Raw genomic sequence first — 24,565 nt, 5'->3', positions numbered from 1 at the left:
CACATCAACATCTGTCACAGTATACCAGTGTCACATCAACATCTGTCACAGCATACCAGTGCCACATCAACATCTGTCACAGTATACCAGTGTCACATCAACATCTGTCACGGTATACCAGTGTCACATCAACATCTGTTATGGTATACCAGTGTCACATCAACATCTGTCACGGTATACCAGTGTCACATCAATATCTGTCACAGTATAACAGTGTCACATCAACATCTGTCACAGTATACCTGTGCCACATCAACATCTGTCACAGTATACCAGTGTCACATCAACATCTGTCACAGTATACCAGTGTCACATCAACATCTGTCACAGTATACCAGTGCCACATCAACATCTGTCACAGTATATCAGTGCCACATCAACATCTGTCACAGTATACCAGTGTCCCATCCACATCTGTCACAATATACCAGTGTCACATCAATATCTGTTACAGTATACCAGTGCCACATCAACATCTGTTACAGTATACCAGTGTCACATCAATATCTGTCACAGTATACCAGTGTCATATCAACATCTGTCACAGTATACCAGTGTCATATCAACATCTGTCACAGTGTACCAGTGTCACATCAACATCTGTCACAGTGTACCAGTGCCACATTAACATCTGTTACAGTATACCAGTGTCACATCAACATCTGTCACAGTATACCAGTGTCACATCAACATATATCACAGTATCAATTCACAAAAACATCTGCAAGACTGTTGCAGTATGGTATCGCCATACTGGTTTTTTATTTCTTTTATATATTCACAGACACATCCTATTTATTCCTGCGGAAGAACCATATGCTGCTGGGAACCTAAAATAGATGTCCTCTCTATATTGATGAATATCTGCAAAGAGAGGGATATCATTTTACCCCTGTACAAATTAGTAAGACCTCATCTCGTTTTGACACCAATTCATAAAAAGGATATCAGGGAACTGGAGAAAGTACAGAAAAGAGTAACCAAACTGATAAGAGGCATGGAGGAGCTCAGCTATGAGGAAAGATTAGAGGAACTGAATTTATTCTCTCCTAAGAAGAGGAGATTAACCCTTTGACGCTGACGTAACACAAATATGCGGCCTCACAGAACTGGGCTTTTTTCCACAGGGCCACATATTTGCGTACCTCTCTTTGTGCTGGGAGCACACCACATGGCACACTGCCAGCACAAAGACTGCTACGTATGTCATTGAGAGCCCCGGGTCTCGTTCAAATGATCGGGACCCGGGACTCGTTCAAGCGATCGGGACCCGGAACTCGTTCAAACGATCGGGTCCCGGGACTCGTTCAAACGATCGGGACCCGGGACTCGTTCAAGCGATCGGGACCAGGGACTCGTTCAAACGATCGGGACCCGGGACTCGTTCAAACGATCGGGACCCGAGACCCGTTCAAACGATCGGGACCCGTTCAAACGATCGGGACCCGTTCAAACGATCGGGACCCGTTCAAACGATCGGGACTCGTTCAAACGATCGGGACTCGTTCAAACGATCAGGACCCGGGACTCCCGATTTTGGGTTACATGATCGCTGTGATAGCCTCTGATTGGCTATCGTAGTGATCAGTTACTGTACAGCCCAGCCCCCTTGTTTTTTTTTCTCTCTATGAATGGAGGAGAGAGATACATTGTATCTCTCTAACTCCTGGCATAAAGAGAAAAAAAAAGGTTTGTAAAAAAAAAAAAAATAAAGATAAATAAATATAAAAAAAATAAAATTAAAGCTAAAGAAAAAACACCTAGATCAAGGTTTGATCTAGTTCAGTGCCAGGGTTAGCGTTTGGGTCAAGGTCAGGATCTAAAAAAAAAATTGGCGTCAGTTAGTGTCAATGTCAGTGTCAGTGTGTTTTAGGTAAAAAAAAGAAAAAAACAAAATGCGCACTATTGTTTCTGGGCTGTACTACGGGTACAAACAACAAATAACATACACATATATGGTATCGCTGCGATCATCAAGAGCTGGAGAATTTATTTTGGGTTGTTCTTTGGTGGTAGGTTATGGTAGTAACAAGAAACACAGCTAAATAAAAAAAAAAATTATTTATTATTTTGGGCCAGTTTTTCTTTGATAATAATAATAAAAAAAAAATTAGGAGATACCCATTACCATTTACCACCAAATAAAAGCCCAATTTGTCCTGAAAAAAAATAATTCACCTGGATGTACAAAGTAGTTGTGATGATATGTACAGTTTTACTAACATATGTCAATGTTTCAAAACTGTGCTTAGGCATTAAGATTTGTTTTACCCTTAGGCGTGAAGGGGTTAAGGGGCAATACGCTCAACATGTATAATACATCAGTGGTTCATATAGTGAACTTGGTGTAGGGTTATTCACCCTGAGGTCATCACAGAGAACAAGGGGGCACAGTTTATGTCTGGAGGAAAAGAGATTCAATCTCCAAATACGGAAAGGTTTCTTCACAGTGAGAGTGGTGAAACTGTGGAATAGACTCCCTCAAGAGCTGGTTCTGGCCAGCTCAGTTAATTGTTTTAGGAAAGGCCTGGATTTATTCCTAAATGCACAAAATATATAATGGGATACTAACATTTATAGGTAAAGTAGATCCAGGGTATATCCGATTGCCTCTCGGGGGATCAGGAAGGAATTATTTTTCCCCTGCAGGAGCAAATTGGGTCATGCTTTATTGGGTTTTTTGCCTTCCTCTGGATCAAGTGTGGGTATAGGATTGTGCATGAGGAGGTTTTTTTTTTTTTTTCTGTGAATGGGATGTACATTTGTATTTTTTCAACTAGATTAACTATGTAACTATTTGATTTTCTCCATTTATGTGCAGAAGAAGCACAGGACCGGCCGGAGAGTTTCCAGCGGCAGTTGCTTGGCTCCCTGTGGGTTGCCCAGTGTAGATTTCTCAGGGACATGAACGGGTGAGTAGGGGGTAACATGTAGAATAACCCTACAAAACTATAGTTATCCTTTATTCTTTTGAACTTTGTATAGATTAAACCCTTTAGTATTTCCTTAAAGCCTAACTGAACTTGTACTTTAGCTAAATACATTCCAGGTCTTAGGGCTCATGTACACGAGCAGCTCCTAAACTCGAGTTTAGGAGCTTTTGGCATTTTTTGCCAAAGCTCCTAATCTCAACTCCATAAAAGCCTATGTGTCCATGTACACATACTATAGGCTGTTAGCAGAGTTTAAGAGCTGCAGCGTTTAGGTGAAGTTAAACCTCCCTCTCCTGAACATGGAAGAATCGCGTTCAGGATAGGAACGTTTTGACCGCCGACCACAGGAAAATGCAAAATGCGGCAAAACCGCACCAAAAACGTGGTACTGTGGTTGCCGCGATTTGCATTTTCCCACAGCCGGCGGTCAGGGTAGGCTCGTGTAAATAGAGCCTTACGGTACCTTTTTTTTTTATTCAGAAAGCTGCCACAACCTGATTAGAAAAGCCTGTCCCCTGCCAACATGTTGCAAAAAAGGGCCCTAGCTCTGTGTGAAAGCAGTGGTCTTTGTTTTATAGACGTTTGACACATGACGTGCTGATTCAGACCTATAGCTTTGCAATCATTAAAGCTCATGTTCCCAGCTGATTGGAGAAGTCTAGCTATGATTCAGCAAAGGGGGTGTTGGACCTCCGAGGAGAGACTGCTGCTTCTACGCAGAGCACAAGAGTCCATCGCTACAGCATGCTAGCAGAGAGCAGGTATTTTTTTTTATTCAGGCTGTGGCTTCTTAATAATGAAAACTGATTGTGAGACTTTGCACACCTTTTGTTTTGATGCACCATTATGTATTTTAATAGCAAGGAAGGCGCCTCTAAGTGCATAGTGCTGCATACTGCACTTAGAGGCGCCTTCTTTCCTATTTACGTTACTAGAGTCTGCTTCCACTCTTGAAGAGCTGCTCCAGTGCACAGTATGCTCTCATGTCATCTGGTCTCCCTTCCCTCCACTGGATGCCTAAGATCCTTTTCTCCTGGAGGTCATACCGTTGCGGAGCGCCCTATGAACACCATGATCTCATTATGTATTTTGCTAATTGAACCCGTTTGCACCGACGTAACACAAATATGCGGCCTCACAGAACTGGGCTTTTTTCCATGGGGGCGCATATCTGCATACCTGTCTTTCTGCACAGGGCACTCCCAGCACAAAGACCGGGGTGTCACTGAGAGCCAAGGGTCCTGTTCTAGCGATGGGGACCCAAGACTCCAGATTCTGGGTCACATGATCGCTGTGATAGCCTCTGATCACGCCTTGTTTTTTTTTTTGCTCTATGAATGGAGGAGAGAGATACATTGTATATCTCTAACACCTGGCATAGAGAAAAAAAAACGTTTGTTAAAACGGAGTTCCACTCACTCTATAAAAAAATAAAAGTCAGCAGTTACAAAAACTGTAGTTGCTGACTTTTAAAAAACAGCCACTTACCTGTCCCACGATCCCGCGTTGCCCCCACCGCAGCCTGTTTCATCCTGTATTCCAGGCGCCAGCATCTTCAGTGCGGGCACCCAGCTGTGACAGCTTGCGGCTTTTCACTGCGCATGAGCGATTCCTGAATGGTCCTGTAGTCTTCTGGGACCTCTCACGTGTCCCACAAGACTACAGGGAGGGAGGGAGGACAACTTCTGTTTCTGATCGCCTAGGCGATCGGACCGGAAGTGGGAGTGGGTACCTGTCAAATTCGGGTACCCGCCCCCCCCCCACTCCCCAAAAGTGCCAATCCTTAATAGGGAGTGGGGGACCAATCTTTAAAGCAGAACTTCCCATTTTGAGTGGTAAAAAATAAAAGAAAAAATACCTAGATCAAGGTTTTATCTAGTTCAGTGCCAGGGTAAGTGTTTGGGTCAGGGTCACAGGTCAAGGTAAAAAAAAGTCAGGGTCAAAGGTCAGGATTTTTTTTTTTAGCCACTTGAACTCCTAAGGATTTACCCCCCTCAATGACCAGGCCTTTTTTTGCTTTTTGGCGCTGCACTAATTCAACTGATAATTGTGCGGTCATGCAATGCTGTACCCAAACGAAATTTACGAAATAGAGCTTTCTTTTGGTGGTATTTTATCACCTGTGCGCTTTTTATTTTTTGCGCTATAAACAAAAAAACCTGAAAATTTTGAAAAAAAAATGATATTTTCTACTTTCAGCTATAAAAAATATATTGGAAATTAAAAGTTATTCATAAATTTAGGCCAAAATGTATTCTGCTACATGTTTTTGGTAACAAAAATCCCAATAAGTGTATATTGATTGCTTTGTGTGAAAGTTATAGCGTCTACAAACTATGGTATAGATACTGTAATTTATGCCATTTTTGCTATACAGCGCTGCATTAGTTTAACTGACAATTGCGCGGTCATACAATGCTGTACATAAATCAAATTTACATCCTTTTTTTCACACAAATAGAGCTTTCTTTTGGTGGTATTTGATCACCTGTGCGCTTTTTATTTTTTGCGCTATAAACAAAGAATCCTATAGGCCTCTTCACTAGTGTACCTTTGGTTTGACATTTGGCCACTATATTAACAGGTACCTAGTGCAACTCACGGGAAAAAGAGCGCCTGGCTGTCAGGGACTGCTTGAACCGCTACAAAAAATTTACTGACAAGTGCTAACAGAGATCAGGCCTGATTCTGTGAACACTGCGGTTTTGTGTGTAATGTATCAAGTGACAGTTATCTACTGACACTGCACTTGCTGGGGGAGAAGGGGGGAGGGGGACGTAGGGGCTAAACGCAGGTGCTGGCAGGTGTCGGGGCTGATCCTGCTAATGCTGCGTTTTTGGGGATACTATAGTAATGTGATCGCTGGTATAGCGCTGATCTGATCAAAGATATTGATCCAATCAGACGCTATACTAGCAATGGAGGTTTAGCATGCAAGTGAGCGTGTTCCTGGCAATCAAGGGGTCAAATGTGATTAATGGTGTACAAGCGGAAATCTGACGCTATCTGGGAGGGGCGCTGACGCTAACACTATCGGACATCACCAGTGTCACTAATACAGTGATCAGTAAAAATCTGTTCACTGTAATCAATGACACTGGTGACAGTGCAGTGAAGGGATTAACTGGGGGGGGGCCATCAAGGGGTTAAATGGGATTACTGGTGTACTAGCGGGCAAACTGGCACTATCTGGGAGGGGCGCTAACACTATTGGAAGTCGCAAGTGACACTGATACAGTGATCAGTAAAAATCTGTTCACTGTGATCAATGACACTGGTGACAGGGCAGTGAAGGGGTTAACTGGGGGGCGCGATCAGGGGGTTAAATGTGACCTAGGTGTGTTCTAACTGTAAATGTGTAGTGTTTTACTCATGTTTACTGTGTCTCCTTCTCTGTCTGGAACGGAATGTGCCCAGGCAGAGAAGAATGACATCATATCCTGTCCTGTGTAACTGTCAACATAGGACAGGATAAGACAGGGACCGATCATCCAATTTCAGCCGGACATCACTGGCTGAAACCGAATGATTGATCCCTCGGGGATCAAATGGTAACAGCCACGGGTCGGCGGGGATGCGCAAACCTCGGAAGCAGGAAGCACGTTTAAAAACGTGCTTTTGCGCAGCCGTGCTGCCCTGCCGCCGTTTTAATACAGTGGCTGGGCAACAAGAGGTTAATTGGTATCAGTGTCAGTTAGTGTCAGTGTCAGTGTGTTTTAGGTAAAAAAAAACACAAAAAAACACAAAAAAAACAAAATGCACACTATTGTTTCTGGGCTGGGTAAAAACAGCAAATAACATACACACGTGTGGTATTGCTGCGATCGTCAAAAGCTGGAAAATTTATTTTGGGTTGTTCTTTATTTTGGTGGTAAGCTATGGTAGTAAAAAAAAAAAAAAACACAGCTAGATTTAAACAAACTTTGACAATACAAAAAATCAAGAGATATCCATTACCATTTACTGCCAAATTTGTCCTGAAAAAAAAATGCAGTATAATTCACCTGGGTGTACAATGTAGTTGTGATGATATGTACGGTTTTACTAACACATGTCAATGTTGCAAAATTGTGCTTAGGCATTAAGATTTGTTTTACCCTTAGGCGTGAAGGGGTTAAACCGAAAGTTCAATTGATCTTTAAGGGAAAAATATGTAAAACTGCAAATATCATCTGGAAAAGAAAATTGCTTGTAATGAAAATCAAAAGGTTTTAATGAAAAATTTCATTAGCAAGTTGATGTGGGGAGGGGGGGGCAATAAAAAAAATGTCAGCTTTACGTGTTGCAGGCCAGCAAACACAAATACCTACTGGTATATAGACATGTAGCTCCTTACAGCAATCACAAAGAGGGATGGAAGGAGGGAGAAAGGGAAAGATGTGTGCTTGTATATGGACATGTAGTAGCTTGCAACAATTTTAAGATCATTCTTTATGTATTAGTTCTTCCACATGTTCCTGTTGCTTGTCAAAGATTCATGAAGTAGCTTACCAAGTTGTCTTTTCAATCTTCTCCCCTGATAGATCTGCAGCTTCCTGATCTTCTTGTTGCATTACCATTCTGACCTCTTGGAAAAAAACATTTTTTTTGGTTTATTTTTCTTTTACTCATTCATAGAGCTATTGTATAACCGGAGTTGTGTGCTGGGCTGCATGTGCTCCACGTGTACAATTATCCAAGTGGTGGAAGAGCATGTGCATTCTCCAACCCATTCTTGCCTGAACAAAGGATGGTCCTCTAGACCTACCTATGGATTAGGGATCCTCCTCAGGGTACCCCTTTGCACTTTCCAATATGCAGGCACACCATGGGAAGCCCCAAGCCTGGCTTAACAAGCACATGCCAAGTCCCAGGCCTTATGGTATTGGACCCCAATAGCAACCTCAATCAGCATCGTTCGTTCCAAGAGTATGTCCCCATCATGAGGTTAGGAGAAAGGGAGTCCAAAAAATAGAAGCCAATAAACTGTTTATAGAATGCAGTTTATTTACATTCTTCATTCATTCCAGTGAGGACAGCATATTATTTCAGTCAAAGTCTGACACCTGCTGTAATTAACTTTGATAAGTGGGACCCTGTGGGGGATTTTGATTGTTTTAGTGCAGACATCCCACTGTCCTTTGGATGGCAGGAAAGGGCAGGGTACCACCACCTGGATCTCACGTTTCTCTGACACATGAGCATGTCCCTCTTTGGCTTCCAGCTGCAGCTCTCTTGGGTCCATGCAATCTAGCCTCTGTCTGAAAACAACTTCAAAAGATGACTGTGTACAAGCCAGGTACATTGGTCACAAAATTCCTTCTGTCCATCTCAGTCAGTAGATAAGGTCTTGTGTAGGATATCAGAGGAGTCCAGGGTCCAATAAAGCAGATAAACATTGTAGGTTTGACACCATCTTTGCTGCACAAGGATAGCAGGTATGGGCTCTCTCTTTTGCTTCCACTTAAATTCTCCACAGCGAGAGGAGCCATAGTCCTTCACACCACATTTAACCAATGGGCCTCCAGAATCCTTTCATGAGTGCTAAATTGGAGTAATGTGCTGGCCTGCATGCCCTCTACATACACAACAAACCAAGGGGTTGGAGATCATGTGCACTCTTTTATCCATTTATGCCTGAACAGAGAATGGTTCCTTATACCGATCAGGGCACTATGGACATAGTATCCTCCCCATGGTACCCCTTTGAACCTGCCAATATGCAGGCACACCCTGGGAAGAAGTAATAAACCATTTAATCCTCTGATGAAGTCTTTATGATGAAACATAAAGGGCGGAGTCAAGTAAAACAACTTCTGGAGGAGGGCTTTGGATGCATGCCAGGATATTGACAGTGGAGGTGTCTTCCCAGGAAAATACAGTAACATTACCTTTGATGTTTTATCTATCACCAGTAGCATGTTTACACTGTGCTTGTACATGTTTGATTTAATATGCACCTACTAATATGAATTTTTAGTGCTGTTTTAGAAAATATTTTTTTTTCTTAACTGAAAGCACTAAGAAGTTCTATTTATGTTCTATGCTTTAACCTTGCTGCTGCTGTTGAATAGCAAAGAAGTACTCCCTTTAGACAGTTATATTGATCAGTTCCTTGTAATGGGTTGAAAGATGCATTTAGACATTTTATAGTTTGAAGGTCCAGGAAAAATGTGAGACTTTGTCACTTGTTCTTGTGTTGCTTTGTTGAGAGTGGAGTGGATTAGATCACTGTTATCTGAATTTCTTTGTGAAGATTCATATAGGACTTTCATGCACTGACCAGCTTCAAGCATATTTGCACTTACTTCATTACTGTTTGTTCAGGAAATACTTGTATAAGACTTTTCAGAACTAACAAGTATTTTAGTTTTATCACCATTCATACTGAGACATTACTTGTACATTAACTTGGAAATATATGAATGTGCAGCACCGGGGTTGTGATCTCACTTTCAACATATTTTTCATAATGATTGTGCATTCATATTTATGTATCACATGATTCTTCTTCAGGCCTCATGGCAATGGGCCCAATTGCAGCGCTGTCCATTCCCAGAAGATGTTCCCATCATGAGGTTAGGAGAAGGAAGAGTCTAACAATGGAAGCCATTTAACTGTTTACTGAATGCAGTTGATTTACCAGAAGAGAAACAAGAATGTTTTTTTTCCAGAGTCCTGCATCCTATGTGTAGCACACTATAGTGTACATAGTTTGAGTGTAGTTAAAGGCTTTCTAGAAGCCAGGTTGTGAGTGACAGGGTTACTTCAGGTCAAGTTGGAGGGCTTTACGTGTCAGTCCTCTGGTACCTCCCTGGCTCTAGAAGCTTGGAGAAGATTTTAAAAGTCAGTAGGCAGAGGTGAGGAGGGTCTAATCTGCATATTTATGGCTGTCTGACCAATCCCAGGCAGGAGGCCTGGCTGTGTGGCAGGCTGGCCCATAATTATGACACAGCCTGGTCAGCAAGGGGGAGTTGGGTGAAAGATGGATGGTTGAAGTGCTGTGTAGCCTGGGAGGGGGCCACGAAGAAGGGGTATTCTGCTTCCAGGCTGGAGGTTGGAGGAAGGAGAAAAGCTGAAGGAGGAGGCTCCACTGTCCTATAGTCCACCAGGGAAGGACAGCCTGCATAGCCTGGAAAAGAACCAGACCAGCAGAAGGCGTGAAAGCAGTTCTGTCCACAGCTGCAGGACAAGGACAGTGTGAGTTCCTCTACACCCTCAGGGCCCATAAGAGAGAAGTCTGCTGAATGCAAGTTCCTGGCAAGTCTTCAGGGGGCAATTTAGGGCTTACCCAATCCTTTGCCCTGGGATCAGATACAGCCAGGTGGGCTGGAATTTTGTTCACTAGGGGGAACCAGAGCTTCTACAAGATGTCAATTTGCTGAAAATCCACTCAGGGGACATCAAATTCCTAGGAGAGGATTACTTTGCTAAAGACTGCCGTGTTTCCCTGTGGAATGCAGTCAAACGTCTGTCATTTTGCAGTGTGCTAGAGAAGGAAACTGTCCTCATTTTTTGTATTCTTCAATCAAGTTGGCCATCCCATAACCCCTATCCAAGTTTAAATTCTTAATAAATACAAAAAAACAAGCTCATGGACTGCTTTTTGTGTCTGGATACAAGTTAGAAAATGCATATTACCTGACTGCAGAAAATAAGGGGGACCCAAAACAAGCAGCTCTCAGGGGGGTAGCAGTACATTTGCAAAGGGGATGCAAGTAGTCGCAATATTCTGCACCTTTCTTCTTTTGGTACCTCCCCTACGGGGAAGATCCAAGAGATACATTCTCCTCACAGCCTACATCCTTGCTGTAGCTTGGTCCTCCAAATACTTCCTTTGATGACCCCAGTCAGGCTCCTGCCAAGCTATTTATAAAGAGCCGTATTTCCCAAGATGCTCTGCACTGGCATAGGAAGAGCTGGCAGCACCTCAGAATCTATGATCGCTTCTCTTTGGAAGCTACTATTGATTGTACATTGCCTCCTCACTACAAGGTGTCCCGAAACCTAAGCCTAACTATGGTGGCACCTAGTGGCCAAATTGTGTAAATACACTTGGCACTCTTGTGTCCCTACATTATAGAGCCCTAACACTCTTCTGTAGTGAATTATAGCTAATATTTAACCATTTTCATCAGTTCCAACAATCAAAGTGACTTATAACAAAGTCATTCTCACAGGGGAAAATTAAGTAAAGCCAAAAAATGTAAATGTGCAAGTATGGAATATGTAATCAAATTGAAGCAAAGGAAACCAATGGAGCAATGCAATGGTTAAACAGTTAGCTCCCTTACCTAATAATAATCTGAGTAATTGGCTTCCTCCTGAATTGGTCCTGGCATGTGCATGAATGTGGTGCGAACAATAGATTGTGAGCTTTTTGAGGGACCTAGAATGATTGGAATACTTCTTCGTACATTGAAATGTGTTGCATAATATGTCAGAGCTATATAATTCTGTGCAATAAATATGGAAATACAGTAAGTTTATATCAATTCAATTCAGATAAAACCCTTCATGGAAATCCAATGTAGGATCCCAATATTGCACAGCAAGGATGCCAAAAGTTATGTTTATGCATCTCAGTTATAGTGCCAAAAACCAAGCAGTAACTTTAGTAAATATGTATGCAGGGGACACCTGAATCTATTCTGATTTTAGAAGTGAGTTTATAATTAGATTCTTTTGGTTAACTAACAAAACAGCATTGGGAAATTTGTTGCAGCTTAATTACAGCTTGTCAGGCTTAGTCTAATGAGCAGATCAAAATGAATGTGACTTTTTGGACGTACAGCCGCCCTTAAAGAGACCCAACTATTTGTTTCAACCAAAATCTTCCAGTAAGAATAAAGGTTAATTCACATGGTGCACTGAATTCGGGAAGGGGGGGGGGCAGCTTTGGATGCAAACTGCCTAAGCTGTACCTTGAAAAGTGTACCGTTATCTAAAATTCTCCTGAAAAAAAAGACAGTGGGCTTCTTGTGCCTAGGCACTGTGCCTTGAGCATCATAGCTATAGATATCTGGGCTCTACAACACTATTGCCTCTCACTGCTAACCTCAGGAGATTTATAGAGACACCTGGTAATACTGCTACTGCGCTGCTCACGGTTCTCCTTTCTGGACGCTCTGACATGAGGAAGCAAAGCCCTGCCTCTATCAAAATGTGCGCCTACACACAGAGACACAGAGCAGAACAAGGCATGGTAAATCAGTACTGGGGAAAAGTTCAGTTGCAGGTAGACCACAGGCATTACCAGCCCTCTGCAAACTAGTCCTTTGCACACCTTTTTTTGGGGCTTAGCTTTCACACTTTTCTCAGTTCATTTCCTTAGAGTGTTACTAAACCCAGGACCCTGCATTCACTCTATCTGGTCTCCCACAGTACACAAAACATGGAAATGCTATTAATATAGTTAATATAAACTGCTAAATACCTTTAGTCATCAGCAGTTAGAGCAGTCTTGTGACTTCTATCAGTGTTCAGCAGAGCACTGGTAAAGCTTGTAGGAGGAGTTTTGTTTCTCCTCTAGGAGAATGCAGAACCCCTGACCTCTGTCTGAACAGTGCTGATTGGCCCTGTGCTGATCACATGCACTCTCTAAAAAAAAAACCTCTAGCAGTACACACTAAATAGGTTCAGTCTGTCTTATAAGGAGATAAGATGTGGACATTTGAACAAGAGGAGGATCAGAGAAGACAGGATCAGACGGCCTGTTTACAAAATGCAGAGGATTAACCCCTTAGGTTGCACAGTGAGTATAACAAGCATGCTTTACTGCATATACAGACTGATTTTACTGTTGTGGGTTTAGTAACACTTTAAGATGTCATTATTTATTTATTTCAGGTACTTATATAGCGCCGTCAATTTATGCAGCGCTTTACATATATATATATATATATATATATATATATATATATATATATATTGTACATTCACATCAGTCCCTAACCCTCAAGGGGCGTACAATCTAAGGTCCCTAACTTACATTCATACATACACATACTAGGGACAATTTAGACAGGATCCAATTAACCTACCAGCATGTCTTTAGAGTGTGGGAGGAAACTGGTGTACCCTGAGGAAACCCACGCAGACACAGGGAGAACATGCAAACTCCAGGCAGATGGTGCCGTGTTTGGGATTTGAACCAACGACCCTAGTACTGCCAGGTGGAAGTGCTAACCATTTAGCTGCTGTGCTGCCCTGTAAATTATGTATTATAAGCTTTCCAGTTTCTGTTATCTGAACTCCTTCATTGTGACCTCCTCTTCCTATCGACTCTGTGCTCCACTCTCTGTGCTTTCAGTGATGCTGCACCATCATCCCTTAGATTCATTATCAATGAATCTGGCTGCATGGGAACCTGGCAAGCTGTTTTGCATAAACAGATGGATTGCTGTGCTACTTCAAACTATTCAGACAGTATGACTTACATAAAGGAATATGAATACTACACCTTCTGCCAGGGAACGTTAGGTGGTCCAGATTGTGCTTTGATATTACCAGTCAGTTGACTAACTTTTAGCACTGTCTGGCTTACTTTAAAGCAGAATGCCAGTCAAAAATTAAAAATAATAATAATGTCACATATAAAAGTTCTGCAACACAGAGCTCTCTCCACTTATTTTCAACCACTAGGAGTCCTCAGTCTTCCAGGTTAAATGATGGTCAGCATCATTCAACCCACTTCCTCTAAACCCAGGCTGTCATACATCTGCCCCCAGCCACTGATTCAGTGATGAGCTCATCTCTTGGTCATTCTGCTTTCTCCCTCTAGCCGCATGCTTTTTGTCAGCACATGAGCCAACTTGCTCTTTGTGCTGCATCTTCCTCTTATGCTCCAGCCCCTTTGTCCAGGGAATGATACCCAGTGGTGTCGCTATGGCACCCGGGTGACACCAGGGGCAGTCCACACCCCCATAGCATCGCAGCTATTAGGGGGCCCAATAATAGACTCATTGCCGGATCTAGGGCATGCTGCAGAACTTTGTTGTGCCCCCCCATAAAAGGCATCCATCACCCCCCCTTTCCACCTCCACTATGGCTGCCGTGCCCAACCAACATGCTCCTTCTCCCAGGGCTGAGACACAGCATAATGTGGAGGGGTGGCAGCAGCATCACTAGCATCTGGCATCCAGGTACTGCCCCACTGCTATCTCCTGCACCCACATCATCTCTTCACATCTGTCACAAACGTCCCCTTGGCTCCTCCCTATAATGGGCAGTAAAGAAAACTGCAGTGGGCAAAAGTAAAGTGAAGACAGAACATCTTAAAGGAGCAAAGCAAAGGAGTGGCAAGGATAAAGGTAAAAGTAAAATGTTCAGGTTGGACAATATGCATTTATAGAGAATGATCACAGATTGAGAAGTCTCTCTCTCTTTTACCCCCCCATTCCCTCTCTCACACCCCCACCACATTTCTCTTACACCCCTTCTTCTCTCTCTCCCACCCCCACCACCTCTCTCTCTCACCCCCCACCACCACCTCTCTCTTACCTCCCTCAACTCTCACCGCCCCATCTCTCATGCCCTCTCTCCCCCTATTTCTTTCACCCCCTATTTCACCCTCCTCTTTCTTTCTCACCCCCCCATCCCATCTCTCTCACCCCCTTTCTCATTCATCCTCTCTCACGCCCTCTCCTCTTACCCCCCTCTTTCTCTCACCTCTGACCCCCCTTTATCTCTCTCACTTTCCCCCTCTCTCTTCCACCTCTCTCTTACTCCTCTCTCTCATTCCCCCTTCATGATCTTTTTCACACTTAATTGGGGGGTGGTCTGACACCATGTTTTACCGCACCAGGTGACACCATCAGCCACTGCTGACATCAAATAAATATCAGGCACTTACGCTGTTTGCATTTAACAAAAATACATGTAATGATGTAATAATCAGCTGCATTAATCAATGGGGGTTATTTACTAAAACTGAAGAGTGCAACATCTGACACAACACTACAAAGATACCAATCAACTTCAAGGTTTTACTGACAAAGCTTAAAGTGTCACTAAATCCCACATTATAAAAAAAACTATCAATACATGCTGTATGACATGCTGTTCATACTCACTCAATCAATATCAGATTTGTTTTCTGTATTCTGAAAAAAACATGGTTGACCCTGATGTTCTCTATCTCTCCCTTCAGTCCATGTCCCCAATGCAGTTGGGGATTTTGCAGAACAGTGTTGGCAGCTACTGCATAGTTTTCAGTGAGTTTCTATGCTGAGCATTTCCTCCCTATCACAGCTGAGCAGCCCATGTGATTATAGAATCACACATGTGGGCAAATACACAGTGGTAAATAACAGCCTCCTCCTCCTTGCCCACCAGCTAGCTAAATACAATGGAAGTGGGATATTACACCTGGATTGATGGATGCTACACCTCCCAGTTATCCCAAGACACAAGCTGGAGGTATGTGATACTGATTGGGATTGGCAGATATCCACCCACACCATGTTATTGCCAAAATATAATAAAAATTTGATTTCAAGTATATATTTGTATAACATTTTATAACAGTTTATTGATATAATTATTTTTACCCTGTATCCCAAAAGCTGTTTTTTTTTTTATTGTGAACACGTGACCAGCAGCAGAGGACTAGGAGCTCCTCCTGCTCATGTTTCCCTGCAGATAGGCTGTGAAAGTGCTGGGTCATGTGACAGCTGTATATTGATTAGGAAAAAGGTGCTTACATTTTTTTTTCTAATTAAAATAATTACAGTGCAATGATCCACATACAGAAAGAGAAGAAATAATGTAAATTAAACAGTGCGTGCTTAGTATCACTTTAACTGAACTGAAGTTAGAAGCTGGTTGACTACCAAGCACAGCTGCACCAGATTCCGATTGCACCAATTTTTTGTAAATCCCCCCTAATGTCTATTATATCTGCCTGGATTTCAGCTTAATTACCGCTAAAACATAAGATGAGAGTTAAATATAAGTGCTGCTTATACAGTGCAAAGAGTGCGATTCTGGTTTCAGATTTAATACTTGTGCAGCTTTTTCAAATCTGAGATCATTTAGAGCAGTACTGCAGAGTGAAAACAAAAAAAAAAAGCTCTGAGGAAGAAGGGACCACCCCCTTTGAAACGCGTCAGCTGAACGTCGAGAGTCTCTCCTCTTAATGTGATTTGCACTGGTCTTCAATATTCCTTTTCGGATTTTATACAACTGTTATACTGCTTTGTTTGTGAGTATACATCGCATTTTAATAAAATCACAGCTTTTTATTGAGGTAGTGCGTAAGGTTGGTGCGCTTTTTGTTTTCACTTTGCAATACTGGTCGGGCTTCCCCAACCTTGTTAAGAGCTGCACAACCTTTAATCCATTGGTGGACAAGCTTTCTTAGTGATTAATCCATCTACCCACCCTGGATTTGGGTCCCTGAGTGCAGGAGGTGTTGTTTCTGTTTCTACTGGATCATTTAGACCAGCTCTTGGTCTCAATTGGGCCAACCCACCAAATACAAAAAGACCCACAGTGCACTGGAATCATGAGTCTACTCAGTAGATACACTTTAAAGAAGAAGTCTCACTTCCATTTTTATTGTGATCTGTACATGTAGTAATGTACCCCATCTTCCTAAGTGCTGGCTAAGAAAAGCTGTGAAATTGGACAGCCATTCCACCCCCTGCCTTTTATTCTCCGTGCCCATCCAACAATGCAGCTAGCAAAGATTAGCTGTTTTCCAGCTTCAAGCACTTTCCAGAGATAAGTGTCTCATGAGGAATGCAGGGGGAGGGGGTTTGTCAGATAAAATGTTCCATGGAAGCGTGTGTAACACCCTATAGTGTAAGATAGTTTTTTTGTGCATAGTTAGAGGCTTGCTAGAAGCCTGGGTATGGGTCAGCCTGGGCCAGCAAGGTTACTTCAGGTTAAGGCTGAAGGGCTCTGTGGGTCAGTTCTCTGATATCTCCCCCTGCTCTAGTGACTTAGAGAAGTTTCTAGAAGCAGTGGGTAGGGGTGAGGAGGGCTGATCTACATACTTATGAGAATCTGACCAAACCCCAGGCAAGAGACCTGGCATGGAGGCTAGGTCAGCCCTTAGTAGGAGAGATCCTTGACAGCAGGGGAGCTGGGTGGAAGATGGAGTGAGGAGGTGCTGCTGGTGTAGAGCCTGGGAGGGTGCCCCAGAGAAGGGGGTTTTGCCTACAGGCTGAAGCTGGACAAAAGGACCTCCACTGTCCCATAGTTTACCAGTGAAAGACAGCCTGTGAGCAGGGAAGGAGCCAGTCCAGTGTAAGGCCTGAAAGCAGTTTCAACCTTTAAAGCTACAGGAACAGGACAGTGTGAGCACTTCTACATCCCCTGGGTCAAAGAAGGGAGAGGGTGGTCAGGTGCAATACCCCACTAGTTCTCTCTGGGACTACATTCTTTGTGTGTCTCGGAATCCCTTGCCCTGGGATACTCTCAAGACAGCCAGGTGGATGAGGAGATTTCTCATCTGGGGTCTGAGGAGGTTCATTTAAAGGGGCCAAGTGCTCCTTGCAAAGACCATGTGCTAATCTGTCAGAAGGGAAGTGCCACTTCTGAAGGAGTAGAGAGCCTAGGATCCATTTTGTGCTGTTTGCTGGATTCTTGACATTTGGCATGCCTAAGAAGCTTGTCCAAGTTGTTTCAGTTCCATTGGGTGTCCCATATACCCCTAGACCACATCCAAACTATTAAACCCTAAAAAAAGAAAAAAAAAAAAAACAAGCTCATGGACGATTTACTGACTGTGGGTGAAAGTGTGGAAAATGCGTGTTGCCTGGCTGTGCAGAGCTTAGGGGGACCCAGTGGTCCTCAAGAGGGTAGCGCTACGTGTGCAAGTGCATGGAGATGAAGAAAAGTGTCATCTGTCTCCTTCAAGCTGAGTTGCTGGGTGACCATGGAGGAAAAAAGGGGTGTCTTGTCCTACCTCACAGTTAGTACTAGAGAGTATGATGGAAAGCGGAAGTAATACATTTAAGTCAAAATGAGACTTCTTCTCTAAATCCACCCCTAAGTAATGGATGTACTGCACCTGAAAGCCATTTGCCTGGCTATATCCCAAACACATCACTGAGATCAGTATGCAGCTCTTACTCTACAAACCTCTTTCACATAGGTGAGTGGCTACCTCTGACCCATTTCATTGGCTGTACCCCTTTCCTCAGAGCTACCAATACCATTGGCACATCTCTTCTTCTCACATCAGTCCATAGTAACCACTATCCTAAAGGAGGGACACTATGGGGGGGATTTACTAAAACTGGTGCACATAGAATCTGATGCAGCTCTGCACAGTAACCAATCCGCTTCCAGGTTTTATTGTCAAAGCTTAACTGAAAAAACTGAAGTTAGAAACGGATTGGTTACCATGCACAGCTGCACCAGATTCTGAGTGCTCCCATTTTAGTAAACCCCCCCTTATTGTTAAACACTGCTACTGCTGTAAACCACTTTGTTGAAACCCGTGCCAGGTTACGTCTGTTACTCTCACTTACAAATCAATGGGACCTATTAAACTCAGCACTCTTACTTCTTGACTGTCTTTTTTGTATTTCAGTAACGTCTGTTGGGTTCACCTATTTTATAGAAAGGGGCCCTCACATGTCTGCAAATCATTCATAACACTAGTGTACAGCACTCCACCAACACTTCAACCTCTGGATTTCCCAAGCATGTAGTGATACTTTCATGGTCTGTTTCATCAGCTGTTTAGAACACAATCAATTTCTTTACCCAAGCTTAGCAGTGTAAGCAGACCTAAACACACTGTTATAGATATGCAAATATAGACCTTTCCTTAAAAATCAATAGCTATGCCTACATTTCTATTTTTAACCATTCTCCCTGCCGCTGATGTATATAGAGAGCAGTTTCCAATGACCGTACGTTTAGCCCCATTGCAGGAGGCTCTGGCATTTAAGTGCTGGTGGAAGGCAAAGGCATGCTGTCCAGCCTGCAAAACCCTATGAGAGGCTTAAAGCTGCTACAGCTGGACAGTGAATTGAGTGCTATTAATGTTTAGGGCAGTATGTGCCCAGGGTTGAATTCAAAATGCAAGCAACCTGAGTTCCAAGCTTTCGTCCCTAGGATCATGCTACCCTAAACAGCAGTACTACTTGGTGCACCGTCCAGCCGCAGCAGCTTTCAGCCCCTCATAGAGTTTTACAAGCTGCCGGCAGTGGGGATAGACCAGGGGCAGACTGACCATTTGGAAACTTGGGCAGTGCCCGAGGGCCCAGGGTCAGTAGGGGGCCCCATGAGATGCCCCTGGTACCTCTTTTATAGGCTTTTTTCAGTTTGGGCAAGGACACAGGGGCCCCATGATACCCTATTGCCCGGGGGCCCCATGAGTTTTCAGTCCGCCCCTGGGATAGACAATGCTCTTGTGCCTTCCACCCACACAAAAACGGCATAACCACATGCAGCAGGGATAAATGCCTAGTGTGCACGAGGTCTTACACTCCATTCACACTTGTTGGACTTCAAAATCAAATGATTTTCATTGCGACTTTATAGTGCAACTTGATGTGACTTTGACGCACCTTTGATGCTACTTTGACGTGGCTTTGATGCATCTTTGGATGAGTGTGACTTTGGCTTTGACCAAGGATGATTGTTTGTGCTCTACAAAGTCGCACACAAGCCACATGTATATCATTCTGGTGTGACGTTCATGCGACTTTGGAGGGTTTACTTGAAATCTATGGCCCTCAAGTTGCATGAAAGTCGAGTCCCGACAGGGGACACTTGCATTTGCTGATATTATCCATGATCTGAATGGAACCTGTATATGTTATCATTGTGCTTCTTTTCTCAATAAAAATTGTTTTTTTTAAAAAAAAAAGTTGCATGAAAGTCAGAACAAAGTAGTGCAGGAACAACTTTCAAGTCGCTGTGACTTGAAGTCGCACAGATATGTATGATACTCATTGGGAAACATAGGGTGCAACTTGTCATGCTACTTTGGATCCCAAAGTCGCATGACAAGTCGCACAAGTGTGAATGGGCTCTTATCTTATAGTTGGGCTTCATGCACACTGGAACTCCTGTTTACATTTTATCTGGGAAGTATAAACAAATTTAATGCCTCGTAGACCACTTTTTCCTGTGTTAAGATGTTCCTGCTGTAAAGCAGGTTTATGCCCCATACACATGATGAAAATATCGGACGAATAGTAATTTGGTTTTTTTTTGCATGCTAGTCTCACATCGAAAATGAAGAGGGTACTAAAGTTCCGAAAATTCTTGTATGACAGAATACAAGTTCGGAAGTGATGTAATGTATTCTTTCTTTTCCGAGCATGAGCAGTCTTGGTCTCTCAGTTTTTTTCAGACGAATACTGTGCTGATTAAACAAAAAAAAACAACGCTCTGTTATCACATGAGAAAACATTTTGCGCTTGTCCCTTCGGATATTGTTGCATGAACTGTCGTGATCAACTGCCGAAAGCTGTGTACTAACGATCAGATCATCGTACGATCACTTCGAAAGCAATTTTTGTCATCCGATTTTTTGTGTGTACTAAGCATTAGCCATCCTATCCCTCTTGTATTGAACTGTATTGTTGCTGTATTGTCTCCCGTTGTATTGTAAAGCGCTGAGCAAACTGTTGGCGCTATATATATCCTGTATAATAATAATAATTATTATTATTATTATACAGGATTTATATAGCGCCAATAGTTTGCTCAGCGCTTTACATTATAGTGGGAGACAGTACATGAGACAGTACAGGAACAATACGATTCAATACACGAGGGGTTTGAGCAGGGGCGGACTGACCATTTGGAAACTCGGGCACTGCCCGAGGGCCCGGGGTCAGTTGGGGCCCCATGAGATGCCCCTGGTACCTTTATCATAGGCTTTTTTGAGTTTGGCCAAGGACACAGGGGCCCCATGGTCCCCTATTGCCCGGGGGCCCCATGAGTTGTCAGTCCGCCCCTGGGTTTGCGGGCCCTGCTCCTTAGAGCTTACAATCTAGGAGTTAATGTATTGGTGCATTCAGATGTGATTAGTTGCATTTTCATAAATATAGTTTACTATAAAAATAATAAAACCATACTTTTATTTAGTGTATTTAGTCATTTGGCTAGTTCAGCTTTAAAGCAAACTTTGCTGAAAAACACAAGGTCTGCTGACTCTGTCCATGCCCCCTCCCACTTCACAAATCACCATTTGTTATTAGGTGTAAAATGTACCTGTAAACAAAAAAATGATGGTATATACTTACCTCACCCCCATCTTTCACCCTTGGTGCCTTGGCTAGAATGACATAACACTCCTTTCCGACGAGATCCTGGGGAATACAGAGCAGCCAAAATCTTGCAAGAAGATGCTTTTGCAATGAACTGGAGTGTCTGCTTACATGATTTTGCTGACTCTGCATTCCCCAGGAATGTTCCAGGAAGGATGGTAACCTTACGCCAAGCACTGTAGAGGATGGGGGGAAGATGTATAAAATATATAATTTTTTACAAGTACATTATACCTACTAACAATTGGTGATTTGTAAAGGGAGAGGGGAATCAAGCAACTTGAGCGGACTTTACATTTTATTGCAAGGTCCACTTTAAATGGATACTCTTCTATATACAGGGAGAATCTACTATCCTAGGCTTGTTATGTAACAACAGCATCTATTTCAGCTCTGGCATGGAAATCTGCCACGCTTTCAACAGCCATCCGATTGGAGCATTGTTATTGGCAGCTGATGGCCTTTCATTAGATAGCAGGATGGTGGAGCTGGGACTGTGCACAATTGCACCATGTACCCAAAATCAGGTCACTTTCTGCACAGACGAACATTTTTTTATGATACAGACACTGTCCATCAACTTACAGAACCTTCTGTTGTATTGTGCTGTGTTTAGCAGGTTAATTTTGGACCCATTGTAGCCTGAAAAAGCTGATCATAGCTTACAAAATAATACACATATTTTAAGACCAAAAATGAACTGCCCCACTAGGTGTGCTGGTATTGTAAAATGTTCAAACATTTTTGTAACTGTTATTGTGGCTTCAATACAGAACATAGCTTGTGCTTTATACTTACAAGTCCGTTAAAATGTTCACTACACCCAAAATTAACCATTTATTTGATATTTCAGATACAGGTGAATTCTGGTGACTTCTGCATGCACGTTTATCTAGAGATCTCCACAACTCATTCTCCAGGTTAGCTTAGTTATCATGTTCTTTTATGTGTCTCACACTGTCTGTTGCAATTTTCCCTTGATATTTCATTACCGAAAATACAGCAAGAGGAGTGAGACTACATGGTAGTGGGTGGGTGGGAACAATGGGTTCACAAGATGTGTAAGAAACCATGGGTTGATTCAGCCCACCACAATCCATCAACATCTGATATTTGGGGTTTGGGTGGAATGACCATCTAAGCCAACCTTTCTCAACCTTTTTAACATGGAAGAATCCTTAAAATACCTTTCCAGTCTCAGTGAACTATATCTACAGCTCATGGTACATTAGTGTGATGGTCAATGGAAAGAATGCTTGTGGTCTTGGGGAAGGATTCCCCCTTACTGATAGCTAAAAAGATTATTGATCTCAGTGGTTATTGATAAATTGCTCCTTGTTCACTGAACACCTAGGAACCTCTGGAGAAACCCTAGCCTTCCCTGGAACCCTGGTTAAGGAAGACTCAATCTTTTTAAAATGGAGGGGCCCTTAAAATAACTTTCCGGTTTCAGGGAACCCCGGCTAATATTGACTATATCTACAGATCATGGTATACTAATGTGATGGTCAATGGGAAGAATGCTTGTGGTCATTGGGAAGGATCCCCCCTTTCTGATAGCTAAAAAGGTCATTATTCTCAGTGGTTAAATATAAATTGTTCCTTGCTCAAGGAACTCCTAGGAACCCCTGGAGGAACCCTAGGCTTCCATGGAACCCCGGTTGAGAAGTACTCAACCCTTTAAAAATGGAGGAACCCTTAAAATAACTTTACAGTCTGATGGAACCCCTGGTAATAATTGCTATATCTACAGATCATGGTACATTAGTGTGATGGTCAGTGGAAAGAATGATCCTCACATTTGCGGTCATTGGTGGTCATGCCCTTACTGATAGCTATTGGTGTCAGTGGTTATTTATAAATAGCTCCTTGTTCAAGGAACCTCTAGGAACCTCCAAACGAACTCTAGGCATCCAAGGGAACAAGGTTGAGAAAGGCTACTCTAAGCGTACAAACGCAACATGTCCTTACCAGCGTGAAAGGCGTGTTCAACAGTGTAATCAAAATATCCGCCACAGCCAGGTTGACGATGAACAAACTAGTGGCCGAATGCATCCTTTTGTTTTTGATGACCACGTGACACACCAGGACATTCCCGAAAAGTGAAAAGATGATGATGAAAGAATACGCCACAATTAAGAGAGCTTTCACCATGGGGTTCTGGGCTTCCGTCCCATAACGCCTATTCTCTATGAAGTTCTGCCAGTCGGCCAGGCTGTAGTTATTCCAACTGAACAAGGAGCTGTTAGAGAGCTGGATGGATGCCTTTAGGCTGCTGTTGAAGTTTAAACTTTCAGATGGCTTTGGAATGCTGGACAAGCCCAGCAAAATTACCCACAGGAGATGGGAAACCATGTCTGACCAGCTCTGTCCCTTAATGAAAAGCATGGAAAATTCATGGGATAATTAAATCGTTATTCCAGACATAGAAGAAGAAGCGTCAGAACTGTGCAGGCTCACTCTGGTATCGATCTTCATAACTGAACGAAGGATGACTACAGCATCAGTGTCAATCAGAATAGCAACAAATGTTTGCAGCGTTCAGAGCAGCATCTGTTTCCTCGCTGGTCCTCGCTTACAGCACACTTATATCACATGCAGGCACGCACAGCTCTCAGACAGATGGATCCCCAGCTCTCCCCTTATTGGGCTGCTGCTTATTTGCCATCGTGACGTACCAGAATCCTACCACTTTATCTGGTTAAAGACCTGCCCTCTGCTACTTGGAGATCTCTGAATTCAAAGAGCGTTAAGGAAAATGAATGAGCCTCGCACACCAGTCTGCACATTCCCTTAACATCCCCGCTAGCCTGCTGTCTGGCAGCAAAGAACAAAATGGTCAGGATTGTATTGGTATGGATTAATTGTCCTCCGATCCAGATCCTGCAAGAAAGGACGCTTTTGTTCTTTTGCTCTGACAATTCTTAGTTGAGTAAAATTTTTCTTTTGTTAAATTTAGGATGTTATTTTTATGGGGATTGGGCTTATTAGAATAAGGCAGTTAAGTAGAGTTTGCATTGAACAATCTAAATATTATAACTTGAATGCAAATTCAGAATGCTCTGTTTTGGAAGTAAAACTAGATTTTGTTTGGTCAATCCACACAAAACTGACTTTTTACATCTTTACTACATGCTGGGGATTTAAAAAAAAAAAGAAAAAAAAAAAAAGAGTTTTCTTATATCTCCATTTTTGGGAGATTTGGACTTTTGTTTCTGAGTCTGCAAACCTGCTATGACCATTGTAAAGGGATCCTGCTCTTCCCATCGCCTTGTTAGCTTTTTAATTGTATTCTGTGTTATGTAGAATTATTATTATTATTATACAGTATTTATAAAGCGCCAACAGTTCACTCAGTGCTGTACATTACAAAGGGAGACAGAACATGTGACAGAACAATAACAATACAAT

At 42.7% G+C, this 24,565-nt stretch overlaps 1 protein-coding gene across 2 annotated transcripts in view; it reads right to left on the bottom strand.

The window, feature by feature from the left end:
- The window catches only part of GPR83 (G protein-coupled receptor 83), a 122,873-nt gene extending 98,985 nt beyond the window's left edge, over positions 1-23,888 (bottom strand). The window contains exon 1 of one of the 2 annotated variants that reach the window (XM_089655631.1): positions 23,126-23,888. In XM_089655631.1, the coding sequence (XP_089511757.1) occupies positions 23,126-23,542 (417 nt within the window). In that variant the 5' untranslated portion in view covers positions 23,543-23,888. The remainder of the gene's footprint in view (positions 1-23,125) is intronic. The other variant, XM_089655630.1, reaches the window with a different exon arrangement.
- Between the last annotated feature and the right edge of the window lie 677 nt (positions 23,889-24,565).

The sequence above is a fragment of the Staurois parvus genome, unplaced genomic scaffold, assembly GCF_062004578.1.
Source record: "Staurois parvus isolate SC_StPar_1 unplaced genomic scaffold, SC_StPar_1.0 ptg000858l, whole genome shotgun sequence".
NCBI classification, from domain to species: Eukaryota; Metazoa; Chordata; class Amphibia; order Anura; family Ranidae; genus Staurois; species Staurois parvus.
The sequence above is the reverse complement of the archived record's forward strand: the minus strand, read 5'-3'. Positions and strand labels throughout refer to the sequence as shown.